Raw genomic sequence first — 16,028 nt, forward strand, 5'->3', positions numbered from 1 at the left:
TCCCCAGCACCAATGTAAAACTGATTGTGCACATCTGTAATCCTAATGCTACCAGTCAGGGGATTAGACAGGATGGGTTCTGGGAGTTTGCTGGAGAGCCATTCTGGATAAAACAGCAAGCTCCAGGTTCACAAACTTTCCTTTATTATTCTTTTAAAATTTTTATATTTATTTTTATTATTCTTAATCACATGTGTGTGACAGACAGGAGAAGAGAGAGAGTACAAGAGAGGGTGAGAGAGGGCCAGAGCATTGGATCCTTTGGAAGTATAATTACAGATAGTTGTGAGCAACCATGTGGGCACTGGGAATTGAACTCTGGTTCTCTGGAAGAACAGTACGTGCTTTTAACTGCTGGGCCATCTCTCCAGCACTTGATAACTTTTTATTTTATGTGTATGGGTGTTCCGTCTACTGGTATATCTGTGCACCACTTGCATGCCTGGTACCCATTAAGGGCGGATGAAGGCACTGAATCGTCAAGAACTGGAGTTACAAATGGTTGTAATCTTCCATGTAGGCCCTGGGAAATGAACCTGGACTCTGTAAAAGAGCAGCCAGTGCACTTAAACAGTAAGCCATCTCTCTAGTCCCTAAGAGACCTTAATGTTAAAAATAAAAATATCAGAGAATGCAATGGAGGAAGAAACCCAACTTGAGCCTCTGACTTCCATACATACACGCACATCAAAAAAGGGAAAATTCTTAAGACATACACATAGACAATGACTTTCGAAACAAGAATCGAAACAAGACTTAGGCAATAATGGCAAAAATTGACAAATGGTAAAGCATAAAATTTAAAAAGTTATATGCAGCAAGGAAAAAAATAGAGAAGCCTAGAGATTGAATGTCTTTGCTAACCATTCATCAGACAGATCAATATCCAGAATATATTTTGAAGCAAAGCCATCAAAAATACAAAATAAAATCACTTCATTCTACCGCTGTCTCATAACTATCTTCAAGAAAGCAAACTACAAATAGTGAGGAAACAGGGAAGGAACACGTATGCATTGTAGTGGGAGAATAAATTAGTGCTGACATTAGGGGAATCAGCGTGGAGTGTTCTCAGGAAACATAATCGCCACACAGATCCTACATGTATTCGCTGAGGGATCAGCAACCTTCACAGTAAACATGTTAGGGAGTCATCCCGGATGTCCGTCAACAGGTGGGTGGAACACCACCACCGTGTCATTTTTGGGAAATTGGATGGAACTGTAGATGATTGTGTTGAGTGAAATGAACCCAGACTCAGAGAAGTGTTTCTGCTTTCTTGCATCTGTGGAATCTCAGAGTGAGAGAAGATATGAAAGTAGAAAGAAAGTTAGAAGGAGGTGAGGGAGGGGCTTAGGGAAGGCAGTGGAAAGGTGAACCGATCCATGTGCTGTATTCAACATGAGTGTCTCAGTGAAGCCTGTTATTTCATATGACTGATACCTGCTAATTAAAATGTTTTAAAGTAAGGGAAGCATGTGCGTGCTAGACGGAGGCATCAGTAAATTACTCTGAAACCTGGCTGAGTGTGAAGAAAAACTCTGTAAGACTCAGATTCAGTATCAAAGAAAAATGACTTTTAGCTACATGTCAGTGCTGCCTAGGGTGTGGGAAATCACTGTGCAGGCAGGGTAAAAACGCCCCCCTCCTGCCATGCACTCATGCCGTGAGTGCTCCCTTAAAAGTCCGCCGAAGCTCGTGACCGCTTCCAACAAAGCAGACCATGGCAGACACGGTGGAATGTCACTTTGAGGTTGTGACATGTGACTTCTGTCTTATGCTCATGAAATAAGCTGTGGTGTAAGGAGTGGCTTTGTGACAGACTCAAACGGCAGGAAGCTGTTTGGCTGTAGAAATGCAGTTCATTCTCACATGCTGACCTAACACCGCTTCGTTTTCTGCTAGTTTCAAGAGTTTATCCAAAGATCCGTTTGATTCCCTTTGAAGTGGGTCCTGTTACTCATAAGCGCTGTCAGTATTGTTCTTCCTCACTGTGCTAATTAGGCCTCCAGAGCAGTGTTGAGAACCCATGATGGAAGCATCCGTGTTTTGTGTCTGTAAAAAGAATGCTTCCACAGTCTCCTACTTGCAAATGATAATTGCTATAAAATTTTGGTGAGTAGCCTTCCAAAGATTAAGGAAGTCTTTTTTATTTCTAGTTTAGTAAGAATTATTATCATGAAGAAGTGTTTTAATGAAGAGATTTTTTTTCATCTCCTCAAAGTAATGAGAGGCATATCTCTCTTTTTTTTTTTAAAGATTTATTTATTATTTATACAGTATTCTGCCTGCATGTGAGCCAGGAGGTCAGAAGAGGGCACCAGATCACGTTATAGATGGTTGTGAGCCACCATGTGGTTGCTGGGAATTGAACTCAGGACCTTTAGGAAGAACAGCCAGTGCTCTTAACCTCTGAGCCATCTCTCCAGCCCGGCATATCTCTTAACAGTTGGCTAAATTTGTGTTGAAGTTTTTCTGTTAAAATGATGATACATTTTTTTCCATCCTTCAATTTGTGCCCTCTTCTTTCTTTACCCAGGTACAAGATGATCTCTGAATTCACCTGGCCTAATCATGACCTTCCTTCAGACAAAGAGGCTGTCAAGAAACTCATAGAACGATGTGGCTTTCAGGATGACGTAGCTTATGGGAAGACCAAAATTTTCATTCGAACACCTCGTACGTTGTTCACCCTGGAAGAACACCGTGCCCAGATGCTTGTCAGGGTTGTCCTCTTTCTACAAAAGGTAACTTCATGTTTTAGATTCTTTATACACTCAAAACTATGCTAAATGTGTGCGTGCGTGTATGTGTGTGCATGCGTGTGTCTGTGTGTGTTTAAAAATCACACACCTCTGTGAAGAAGTTCAGGGTTATAGCATAGCTCTCTATAGAAGTGGTAAAAGTCCTGCCAGGTTTCTATTGCTAAAGCAACTACCAATTTGTACAGCCACTACCTATTGGCTATCTGTCTGAGGGAGGCTGTGTGCTCCACCAGTGTGATATTGCTCCCTACATCTTATCAGATAATCAGTGCAATGATATTTCATTGTTGTTTTATGTTTTATTTACCTGGTTACTGTTGAACGTGAGCATTTCAATAATTGATCGTTAGTTGGAGGGTTCTATAAATTGCCTATCTATATTTTAGTAATATTTGTATTCTTTGAGAATTTCATACAATGCATTTTCAGCATATACACACATGTACCATCATCATCAGTCAACATCAACTTTTCTCCTTAACGCCCTTTCTACCTCTATCCCCTCAACCTTGCCTTTGAACTTTGAGATTACTTCTTTTTATTTCTTTGCCCTCTCAAGTCCGGTTTGTGTTGCCCAGTCTTAGCCTACACTGATATGTGGTCAGCTCACCAAGCCACCTCCTTAAAGGAAACTGACTTTCTTCCCAGTGGCTGTCAAATGCCAACAGCTTCTTAGCTAATGATAGGATTACATGTTTATCTTTCTTCCTTAGTGCTGAAATTTTGTTTGGGTAGGGCTTGCAAAGGTCTGTGCATGCTGTCACATATGTTAAGTTCATATGTACATTTGTCCTGTTAGATACAGAAAACACTATTTTCTTGATATTATCAACAACTTGTGCTTCTCGCAATCTTTTGGTCACCTCCTCTACAAAGATTCCCAAACCTTGGTGTGAGTGGTATGATAAGAATGTCTGATTTAGGGATAAGCATGCCACAGTCTTTTGTTTTCTGTATGTTAACTAGTTGGGGATCTCTGTATTAATTTTCATCTACTGCAAAGAGTTTTTTTAGCGAGGATTGAGAGATACTCTATCTAAGGGTATAGCAATGTAAGTCATTAGGAATCAATTCAGTATTGTGTCTATTTAGCAGAATAATAATATCGGATTTTCCCCTTGGCCCTGTGACCTATTTATCCAGAAGTTCTTGGTCCCTTTAATAGTGCCAGATATGGGTTCCATCTCCTAGAGCAGGCCTTTGATCTAACCAGATAGTTGCTGGCTACTCCCATAACATTCATGACTGTTCATAACCAGTGGGCCTGTCAGGCCAGGCGTTGTTATAGCTTGCAGGGTTCACAGCTTGGTGAGCCTGATGCTTAGCCCTCTACTCTGGTACCATGCTTAGCACTTGTGAACACCAGCCTGTCCAGCTTGATGTCTCCATGTTCTGTGACTCAAGCATGTAGTGTCTTCAGCAACAGGGCCTTACTGTTAAGACCCTGGGAGATAGCCAGGCATACAAGCAACAACTTGTAATGCTTGGCGGTCTGTGTGACCCCAATGGCCAGCTCAAAAACTGTTAACCCATTCCTAGTACTGAGGCTTTTCTTTGCTAGCATGACGTATCTGTTTGAGGCATTACCCCGTCTCTTGTGGGGTAATTCCAATAAACCTCTGTATGTATGTATGCTTAGACATCTCATGAGGCTTCCATTGTTGGTCTCCAATCACTTTGCCTGGAATGCAAACTAACTTTTAAACTAGACTACAAAATTCTGTTTAATCCTCAATGTCCTTGTGCTAATAGCACTTCGAACATTGCCTTTGTCTACTTCTGTTTTCTTTCTTATGAATGATTGTAAATTTGGATCTTTATTTTTCAAAACACTGAACTGTTTTCATGCACCTGTCACAGATCTTCAAGTCCTTTCCCTTGATCCTCAGTGCTCATCTTTGAGGGGCTTTGTGGTGGTGCTTGCTGGAGTGATTGGTTGATTGGTTTCTTGGTTAGGATCTTTGAAGCGGGATTTGACTATGTAGCTCAGGCTTGAATGTATCATGTTCTCCCTTCTTCAGCCTTCCTAGTTCTGGGCAAAGTGTATACCCATACCCAGTTACAATTTTGTCATTAATTTTTGTTGACTTCTTTTAGATCTGATACTGTGTTTCATCTGTCTTTTGTAACAGTCTAACTAGTATTGAAGTTAGTCTTTTGAAGTTTACTTTCTTAGGAAGCCACCTGGAGGGGCAATTTGAGCATAACTCCAAATTTTGTTGAGGCTTTGTGGGGGTTTTGTTGTTTGTTTGTTGTATTTATATTTTGCTTGAGACAGAGGTTTAGTATGTAGGCCAAGGCAACTCCACCCCAATAGAATATTGGGATGATAGGCATGTGCCACCTTGGCAGTTAGCTTTGTCCTGTTCTTTATGATGATTTGTGAGTTTGGTTTTTTGTTTGTCTGTTTGTTTGTTTGATATCTATTATAGAATCAGTTTTGATCATTTTTTCTTAGAAAAATCTTCCAAGTTTTTTAATTTGATTGAATAGACTTTAACAATTTTTTTCTTAAGATTCTTCCCATTCTCTTTGTCTGTAGTCATTCCCTTTTATGCTCACTTTTTTTTTTCTGTCAGTTTTAGCAATACATTTTATTATGTTTCCCCAAAGGACTGTGTCTCCAATTTACTTATTCTGTAATTTTCTCATTTTTAATTTACTAATTAACATACTATAACTGTCAAATCTTTTTTTAGCATGAAAAGCAGAGTATATTTTCTCAATTTTTTTATATATTCTAATGATGAATAATAGAATTTGTTCTGGAATTTGCTTTTCCTGAATACAGAACTAGCTACTCTACATTTGATTTGTGTGTGTATGTTGGACTCCTTTTGTTCTCAGTAGTTGGGTTTGTTTGTTTTAAGATAATCACTTCAGCATGGACACACATACCTGTAATCTTGGCACTTGGAAGACAGAAGCAGGAGGGCCACAAGTCTACGGCAAGCCTGGCCCACATAATGAGTTTCGGGCAAACCTGGGCTATATAGGAAGATCCTGTATCAAACAATCAAGAGCTAGGAATTCAGCTCAGTGCTTACCTAATCTGTACAAGACTCTAGTTTCAAACTCAAAAATATTGGGGTTCAGTGAGATGGCCCCTGACATCAAGCTTGACCACCTGATTTCAGTCCCAGGGTAGAAGAAAAGAACTCACATGGGTAGTCCTCTGACCTCTCCTCACATGCTCTGGTATGGGCACACACATACATATATGAACACAAAAAAAAATAAGTAATTTTATTTAAAACGTTTAAATCATTTTTCATTTTTAAAATTATTTCCAGGCAATACATGTTTTATGTGTATGTTATTTCACTTTCTAGTTTTGTGGTTTTTACTATTGTTGCTGAAGATCACCTTAAGAATTTAATGGCATTTATCATACCATATTAAATGAATAACGGTTGTCATCTGATACACCATCTTTCACCACCTCCAGTTGGCTGAAGCCCGTGTCTTTACAGATGGTCAGGGTCAGCCTGGGCATGCTGAGGGTGATGTATAGCAGTGTTACTATACATCAAAGCACAGTCCACATACTGCGGGCCATGGTTCCTTGCAGCCTGTTACATACCCTGCTGTCAGTTTAGAATTTTGTTCAAGTATATTTTTAAAACTTGCTATAGTCTGTTTCAAGAGCTACTTACTTTTCAGACATGACAAGGAAAGAGAATGTTCATATATTTGTCCTTGCATTTCAGTCCATTAGCAACTGGGACAAAAGTGCCAGTTTTTACAGAACAGCTTTTTGTTTTTTAAAATCCCGTTTCAGAGGTGGCTAGTATATCACAAGGATTACCCTTGTTGGCTTATCTTGTTTAACAATTAATTTTTATCTGTGTTTTCTTGCATGTATTTGTTAACTCCATGTTGTGTTTTGCAAGATTCTCATTGTGGTTATAATAAAGCCCCCATCACAAGAATGATCTTGTGAAGAATTAAGGGTGGCTCACTAACAGGATTATGATGAAGACTGTGAATTCTGAAACTGAGAATAACTATCAGGGGCCTCTGAGGGTTGTATACATAATTGAGTAAACTCACCACAAGACAAACTGTGAACAAAATCATTTTCCACTTTTAAGTGAGTAAATACCATGTGTGTCTTTCTGCTTCTGGGATAAACATGCTAAAATCTGTACACCTAAAGAAACTAAGCAAGGAAGACGCTGGGTAAGATGATCAATCCTCATTCAGAAAGGCAAGTAGGACAGACATCAGAAGAGGGAGAAAACTGGAAAAAAGGACAGGAGCCTACCACAGAGGGCCTCTGAAAGACTCTACCCAGCAGATTAAAGCAGATACTGAGAGTCATAGCCAAACTTTGGGCAGAGTGCAGGGAATCTTATGAAAGAAGGGGGAGATAGAAAGACCTAGAGGGGACAGGAGCTCCACAAGGAGAGTAACAGAACCAAAAAATCTGGGTCCAGTGGTCTTTTCTGAGACTGATACTCTAACCAAGGACCATGCATAGAGATAACCTAGAGCTGCTCAGATGTAGCAAGTGAGTGGCAGCTCAGTGTCCAAGTGAGTTCCCTAGAAAGGGGAACAGGGGCTGTCTCTAACATGAACTCTGTGGCTGGCTCTTTGATCACCTCCCCCTGAGGGGGAAGCAGCCTCACCAGGCCACAGCAGAAGACAATGCAGCCAGTCCTGATGAGACCTGATAGGTTAGGGTCAGAGGGAAAAGGAGGAGGACTTCCAGTGGACTGGGGGAGGGGTTGAGAGGAAAAGAAGGAGGAAGGGGACAAGGGGCTACAGCTGAGATACAAAATGAATAAATTGTAATTAATAAAAAATAAATTAATTTTAAAAAATCATTTTCCAACTGGGATTTTGTTGGTTCTGGAACCCATTTGCCCCTTTCCTTCAGGTATTGCCTACTCTAAAACTTTGTCAAGTAAGGCAGGAAGCCATAAGGCCTCCCACTCCCATCTATGTGAAACCAACCACATTCATTATTTCTCAGACTAAAAGCAAAATCATTATTTCTCAGGAAAAAAAATAACTTTACCATTAAAGAAAAACCAAAAAGCTTCTTAGAATGGTATCCGACTAATGGATGTTTTTACGATTCCTTTATATACTCCCTAGATCTTTTATTAACCTTGTAAACAAGTCTATTTGGAAACTAAGGGAACCAAAGCTACAGGGTAGTTACAAGGGTAGTTACATAGTAATGAGTGCAGGAACTAGAATTTGAATCCAGTAACCTTACACACACAGAAAGAGAGAGAGAAAGAGAGAGAGAGAGAGCTTGCTTAATAGTGGTATCATTCAGGATGCCCTGTTGTGAGGGAAAACAGGTGTGACTCACACACTTGGGGGCAAGTCTGTAAAACCAGCCACAAAGGTGATAATGAGAAGCTAGCAGAATAATGGAGTTGGCAGAATTCCTTTTTCAAATAACCTTAGCAGACATCCATCAGTGTTTGAGTCGTTCACTGGAAAACATGTGGACTGAGCTACGTTTTTAACACACGTGGGTAAAAATGCTGATGTTGGGAGCACGAATCAGCTCTTGGCATGAACAGTATGAAACATGCTCAGTGAGTGCTGTACTCTGAGAAGGTATTCTCTGGGGAGAGAGATCTGTGCTTGTTAAACTGACCTGTGAGCCAGGGGTGGGAGGGGAAAGGAAGTGGATGCAACTGACGGAGCATTGGCTGAATTTCAGGAAGGAGGTGCATTACTGTGCAGCCCTGTTGCCTGTCTACTCCTCTGTGTTCACAAGGAAGCACTGCTCACCAGCACGCTGCTTGGCCTTACCTGGGTGTTGAAAGTACAGTGCACCTTTGATAGGATAGTAACTTCTAACTATATCTTTGTTGTATTTTTTAGTGAGTAATAATCTGGATTTGTTTGTTATGTCTGAATGGGGGTGTGAAAATGAACAGTCGGGTTCCCCCAGCAAGAAGCTCAACACAAAAGAAAATGTAAGGCGTGGGGTAGGTAGTGACTGCCAGAGGGGCTCAGGAAAGGATCCTACCCAAGCTGAGGAGAAAAGTTTTTGGGGAAGTTTGCCAAAATCTTAACTTTTCGAGATCTATTTTCCACTTGACAGTGTATTTCTACTAATATAGTGGGGAGGGAGGAATAGATCCTCAGGAAGGCCAGGGGGCATGTGACATGAAAACAGAGGGAGTTATCTGGGAAGAAGAAGGGACCCACAAGAACAGACAAGGGAGACTAAGAACAGACAGTGGGCCAGCCAGGAATAGCACACACACGCCTTTAATTCCAGCACTCAGGAGGCAGAGGCAGGTGGATCTCTGAGTTCAAGGCCAGCCTGCTCTACAGAGTAAGTTCCAGGACAGCCAGGACTACACAGAGAAACCCTGTCTCGAAAAATTAAAAATAAAAAAAAACAAGGGAAAAGAAGAAAAATATATATATATATATATTACTATATATAGCCTGCCACTTTATTTGGTGGGTTTTGCTCATTTGCCTAAGAGAAGATCTTGCATAGTCAAGACTGGCCTCAAACTCACGAGTATTATTCTGAGCTGCTGGTCTTTCTGCCTGCACTTCCAGAGTGCTGAAGTTACAAGACTTGTATTATAACACCCAGAAAAATCCATTATTTTGTTTGTTAACTGTCTTAGTTACTTAGTTCCTTAGGCTGTGAAGAGACATCCTGGCCAAGGCAATTTATAAAAGAAAGTGTTTAATTTAGGTGTTCATGATTCCAGCGGGTTAGAGTTCATGATCATCATGAGCAGGGGGAACACAGAAGCAGGCAGGCAGGCATAGTCCTGGAGTAGTACCTGGAAATTTAGATCCTGATCTACAGGTGTGAGGTGGAAATGGGGGAGTTCACAGTGAGTGTGAACTTTTGAACCTCAAAGCCCAACCTCAATGAGACACTTCCTCCAGCAAAGTCACAGTTCTTCCCAAACAGTACCACCAACTGGAGACAGTGTTTTCTTCCAGCAAAGCCATAGTTACTCCCAAACAGTTCCACTAACAGGGAAAAAAAGTTTTTAAATATACGGGCCGATGGGAGCCATTCCCATTCAAACTGCCGCAGTAACCTCTTTTTAAAAAAGAAAAGAAGATCCATTTATAGTAAGGGCTGATGTTAATCTGTAGTGTGCCAACAGTTTGTATAGGTGGAACTCATTAGAGCTGGCTCATTGACTCATTGATGCTAAAGTAAATTAACTGATACGAAGATTCATGCGTAAAATAAACTTCTTATGACAAATATAAGAACAAAGTCATGTGCAAAACTATTCAAACTTTTTCTTACATCAAACAGACTGTTTTGGAGATAACTAAAATAGCCCTTCCCATGTTGCAGGAAAGCTCTTGCCCTTCATCCATATATCCAGATGGGGAACTAGGTAGCACCGCAGCAAGGACAGCCTTAAACTTGGCCTCACCCTCAGTCTACTGGCCGGCATACACGTGTTTTCTAACACGGTATAAATGACTTCCTTCTCAAAGCACCTGTGCCAAAAAACTCCTATTCTGCCACAGCTGCTCATTAATAACTGCTAGTTGAGGCTGGCATCCTCATTTAGATACACATTTTGTGGGTTGGGGGATGGGATTTGTTTTGTTCTGTTCTGTGCTGTTTTTGCCATGGCTTAAAACATTTGTTTCTTACATTCTCCTGTGCATAGTTTTCAGCAGCTTGATTTGGGTTTTGTGTGTGTGTGTGTGTGTGTGTGTGGTTTGTTTGTTTGTTTGTTTGTTTTTGGTGTTTTGTTTGGCTTTAGTTTGTTTTGAAGGTAGGTTTTGCTTTCCACCCAGTATAACAGTGCTTTGTTTTTTTGGCTTTATTTTGTTGTTGGTTTTGTTTCTTTGTTTGTTTTTGAGACAGTTAATGTAGCCCAGGCTGGCCTGTGCTTTAATCCTGCATTAGCTTCCCCAGTTCTGGGATTACAAACAGTGCATCACTGTACCTTACTGTATCATTTTAAGATTTTCTTTAGGGTAGTATAGTGACTGTTTACCTAAGCTTCATACGTCTTTATGTTATTTTATTATTTAAAAGTTTCCATATAGCTGGGAATGGTGAGTACACCCTTAATCCTAAGCACTCAGGGGGCAGAGACGGGAAGATCTCTATTAGCCTGAGGCCAACGTGGGTTCCAGGCTATCCAAAGCTATATAGAAAGATCCTGTGGGAGGAAAAAAAAACACAAACATTTTACTTTACATATTTACTTTAGTAATAGTTAATTTGCTTTTCAGTTTTTTGCCATTTCACAAAAGGCTGTAGTTAATACTTTTGTGCAAATTCCCTTGCCTTCAACTAAGTCTATTCTTTGAAGATGCTGTTGTCATTGAGGACCCCAGAGAGCTCATTTTAAAAGCTTTTCTATCTTGCAGGAACATACAGGCAAATATCTAGTCATTTATAAGAACGTTGATGTTGCTGGGCAGTGGTGGTGGCATATGCCTGTATTCCTAGCACTCTGGAAGGCAGAGGCAGGCAGATCTCTGTAAATTCAAGGCCAGCCTGTTCTACAGAGTGAGTCCAGAACAGCCAAGGCCACCCAGAGAAACCCAGTCTCAAAAAAATTAAATAAATAAAACAAAACAAAAACAAACAAACAAAAAATAGTGTTAATATCATCACATACCATGATGGTTTCTAGAATATCAGCTGTTTATTTGTGCGGAAGTGAGAATTTTAAAAGAAAATAGCCTACTTCTATTCTTGGGGAATTATTTTGTTCTTAAGGATCCCTTAAGAGGATTTCAGCAAAGTGCAGGGTTCTCCTGGAACATGCTTTGAGAACTGCTGCTTCAAAGCATAAACTCAGGCTAGAAATGCTAGATTTCGAAGTGCAAACATTTTTAATTAAGTATGTTGACGATTACCCAGTTGCTTTTCTTTGTTGTTTTCTGCTGCATATGTTAGGCTAGGGGTCCCATGAGCCTCTGCGGATGCTTCTATCTTCACCTCCCATCTCTCCACAGGAACACTGACCTTTGATTTCTTGTAAGCTCAGATGTAGTTGTTGCATGTTTACATCAATAGGGCTCTGAGCTAGTTTTTTTGCCATATTCCATGGAAATAGTAAGAGAAAAGTGATGTGGCCAGTTTTGAAGTTTTAAATAAATCTGTATCAGAGGGGAAAACATAGTAGCCAATTAAGAACCTGATGCTGTCTTCTGGAGAAAACTAATGATGGCCTCAGTCACATAGCTGAGATGAGAGGAAATTATCAGACCATGAGAGTTATTTGTGTGGGAAGTTGAGATGAGGCAGAAATGAGTGGATTCCTAGTCTTCCAAGTTGGGGTCATTCACAGATAATGTCACAAATGGCCTGAGAGAGAAAACGAACAGTCACTGGCATATATTTTCAGGGTATTAGTTTGGGCATGATATGTTCTTGGTATGTGTAAGACATTGAAGTGAAAATGACTGGCATTCAGTTAGCAGTGGAAGGGAAGAAAGGGAGCAGTATTTTTGGTTTGGTTTGGTTTTTTAAGACAGGGTTTCTCTGTGTGGCACTGGCTGTCCTGAAACTCACCCTACAGACCAGGCTGGCCTCAAATTCAGATATCTGCCTGCCTCTGCCCCCTGAGTGCTGGGATTAAATTACCTGGCCAGCAATTTTCAAGTATGGAGTGACCAGTGAGTCAAAGTAGACTAGGATAAGCACAGGATACAGGAAAACAAAATCCAAGGAACATAGTCCTCCGGCAAGAAAGTGTATTGGACATTTCTTAATAAGCTTTGGAAGTGAAAACAGTATGAGAAAGTATGTATGTTCTTAATGAAGAAACCAAGGCGTGTTTACCTTCTGCAATATCTAGGAGATTTTAGTCACTCAATTTGAAACCTTATATTTCATATTACGAAACCCTGCTATTAGAATAATATTTCTGTGTAAAAGTCATTGATCTTAAAATTCTGAAGAAAACTTCTGAGATTTATGATATAAGCTAACAACTGATCCATTTAAATACGTGTCTGCATGTGCACTTTGACAAATAACAGCCTTTTAGAAAAATAAAAATGCTTCAGCAAAAATTTAACATTGGAACCACAAGGCATTTTTTCCCTGCCACCCTCAGCACCCAGCTTCTCCTCCCACCCGACTAGTGAATAAAATGATAAAAGCGTATTTGGAAAATAATGATGACTTGTTAAAATCAATTTGTCCCATACTTATCTCATAGATATAGCCAGTGTCATCCACTGCCCTTCCCCGGCCCACTGCCCCCACGGCCAAAAGTGTCCCCAGCCTCCCTTCCCCAGCCCGTTCCCCCACACTGGATGCAGATGATCTGCTCTCCAGAAAGAGCAGCAAACCCGTTGCCTAGGCGATAGCTCATTACTACGGCAACCAATTTGGTGCATCAGTATGAATCCCAGTTTTAAATTGTAATTATGCCAAGATGTGTACATATGCTTCAGACTTTCTTAAAAGAGATCTGTGCCTGGTTAGAAGGAAAACGTTTCCTGTGTTAGATGACAAAAGAGGAAAAACCTTCATTTCTTCTCTCTGGCTAAATACACCTTTCCACTGAGTCTCCACCATGTCAGGAAAACAGCTTGCTTCGTTTTTCCCCCCTCACTTTTGTTTTAACTTGAGATGCTCCCTTTCTCAGACACTTCTCTCTTGAGACCTGTCACTCATAGCCCCACAGATGTTGTCTCCATGACAACGGTATCTGGCCCCTATAGGTGGTGTCAGGAAGAGTGGGTAGGGGTGGAAACATGGCTGCATTTTCATTGCTCTTTTATTATTTAATTGTGACAAGCTGGAGAGGTTGAGTCTTTGTACAGCACTCGTTAGTAAAAGGAAAGGGATTTGGTGATTAGATGGTTACACTAAATCACAATATTCACGCTAACCCGTACTCAGAGGAGCAAGCTCACGAATAAGAAGCATGCAATCACAAGTGTAGCTAGAGATGTGTACAGACACGCAAAACAAAAAGCGGCTGAGCAATTCGTTTTTGCCCCTTCCCTAACAGAAATGATTGTTCTAAAGATACAAAGGGCATGTTTGGGTGCAAGGAGTATTTATTTTAATTACCTGCCTATTAAGCATGTCTACTAAATCATGTAATCCTTGCAACTCATTAAGTTTCCCCTTTATTGAAGCTGCCGAGAAGCACAGGGCTTTACACTCAGCTCCAGAAGCCATCTTTAGTTTGGGCGTTCTAACATACTTATTTCCAACTCCTGCCTACACTTCTGCCCCAATGCTTGGTTGGCCTTCTCTGATTCTTGTGAAGATCAGAATAATTTTTTTTTTTAAATGGCTGCTCATCATTTAGTGAAAAATAGCTGCCATTTACAGTAAAGAAATTTTAGGGTTGTTTGGTTGGTTTTGGGTGGGGGGTTCTGTGGCTACTGTGCTGGGGATGGAAACCATGCCCTCAGCCTTTTCAAGACAAACGTCTTATCATTGAACCATATCCCTAGTGCGAGTTAAAATATACTCTCTAGTATATTTAATTTTTTCACATATTTCATTAACCTAAGAAAGTGTAACTGTTTAACAAGGTAAGTGTGCAATAGGGCATGTGTAGTTTAAATGCGAGCACTACAATGCTGAGGTACTTTTTCTTCTTCATGCTTGGCAAATGTATGAAACCAAGGGATATGCTTGAATCAGAAATTGCCGGTATAGCGGAATTGGTGATCTCCAGGGTCAGTTAGACTCTCAAAAAATAAAGTAGAAAGCAATTGAGGAAGACATTGTCAACCATCAGCCATGCATGAACACACCTGAACTTGCTCATTTACAGGCATGTTGGTATACAGACATGTACACATGCATACACATATTAATGTGTGTTAGAACTTTTCAGGGGGTAATTTATCAATATGTTAAAAAAATCTTTAAAAAATGTGTTTCCCTCTATTCTAGCTGCTATACTTCTAGTAAATAATATTTTTTAAATATCATATGTAAATTTTATTTGTAAAAATCTTTCTTGTAATATGACTTATGAAAGTGTTAAGACAGTAGTTGTATATATTATACATCTGTGCAACAATGTTTTATTCAGCTATTAACAGTAACCATGTAAAAAGTTAAGAACATCAAAATGTCATGATCAATGGTGGCTAAAAGTAAGTCCTAGACAACAAGATGTTAAGTATGATCTCCTCTTGACCACGATGTTCATTTTGGAACTGTCTACTTATACACTCATCACAGTGAAGAGAACTGGTGACTCATTTGGGGGCGAGGCTTTATTCATAAGCGAAGAAAATTCAGGAGTATTTATAATTAGTTTTATTGGAATGTCTTAATGTTACAAAACATCATGGTCTATCCAAATTTAGTAGAGTAACGAGAGCCTATAATTTTTCTTAAGAAACTCTAATTAGGTGTTGTGCCTTTCATCCTAGCATTTAGGAGGCAGAGGCAGGAGGAATTCTGTGTTTGAGACAAGCCTGGTTTGCAGAGTGAGTTCAGGCCAACCAAGGCTGTGAGATCTTGTCTAACAAAAAAGGAAGAGAAATCTAAAAGTAAGGTGTTTACTTAGGACATTACATTTAAATTAGGATATTGAATATAGGGTTGTAAAATAATGTATTAGCTCAGGATAGTCAGCTATTCTATGATTTGATTTTGTATTTGTATGGATAGGAAATGAACCATTTGCAGAAAATAAGCTAATGATGAATATTCTTGAAAAACTAAGATAATCAAGCATTTATCATATAAATTCATTTTTATAGACTAATTTGTGAGTTTATTGAGCTTTAAATGAATAGAAACAACATATAGCTGTAATCTTATTTCAGCCTAAATTTTAATTAACATTTTCACTAAAAATTAGTGTATTTTGTTTTCTAAATTAATTTAGTTCTTTTAATTTAATTTAAGATAACATGAGCCTAGTCATTGTCCAACTCTCTCTTATGCAGTTTTAAAACTCAAAGTCATATTTTGTGCAGTGTGCATGGGTACTCTCTCATAAAAACCAGCAATAACATGGAGTGACCTTCCAGGCTTCCTCCATGACTCTGATCTGCACAACATCATAGTCTCAGTTTCAGGGATGTCGCTCATCTGTTCATAAACCCTTCAGCCTCCTAAAGACTAAAGCAGAGTCCTCCGGCGTCTCAACCAACTGCACCTCCTCTCCTGTGGTGGGATGGGTCATCGTTCCACTTTCCTGAACCTCACCACCAGGTGTTCCTCAGATGACACTGTCCCCACCAGAGTGCTCCCAGTGAAACCATCGAAACAGCTGTCTTTACTTCTCTCCACTGGCTGTCATTTGTCGGGCTAAGATGGTGGATTCAGTGGAAGGTAAG

At 39.9% G+C, this 16,028-nt stretch overlaps 1 protein-coding gene across 2 annotated transcripts in view; it reads left to right on the plus strand.

Annotated features, from left to right (window-relative positions):
• Myo1d (myosin ID) overlaps positions 1 to 16,028 on the plus strand; it is a 301,477-nt gene that overhangs the window by 143,556 nt on the left and 141,893 nt on the right. For both annotated transcript variants that reach the window (XM_060387163.1, XM_060387162.1), the window contains exon 16: positions 2,540 to 2,747. In XM_060387163.1, the coding sequence (XP_060243146.1) occupies positions 2,540 to 2,747 (208 nt within the window). The remainder of the gene's footprint in view (positions 1 to 2,539; positions 2,748 to 16,028) is intronic.

This window comes from Meriones unguiculatus, chromosome 7, assembly GCF_030254825.1.
Source record: "Meriones unguiculatus strain TT.TT164.6M chromosome 7, Bangor_MerUng_6.1, whole genome shotgun sequence".
NCBI lineage: Eukaryota > Metazoa > Chordata > Mammalia > Rodentia > Muridae > Meriones > Meriones unguiculatus.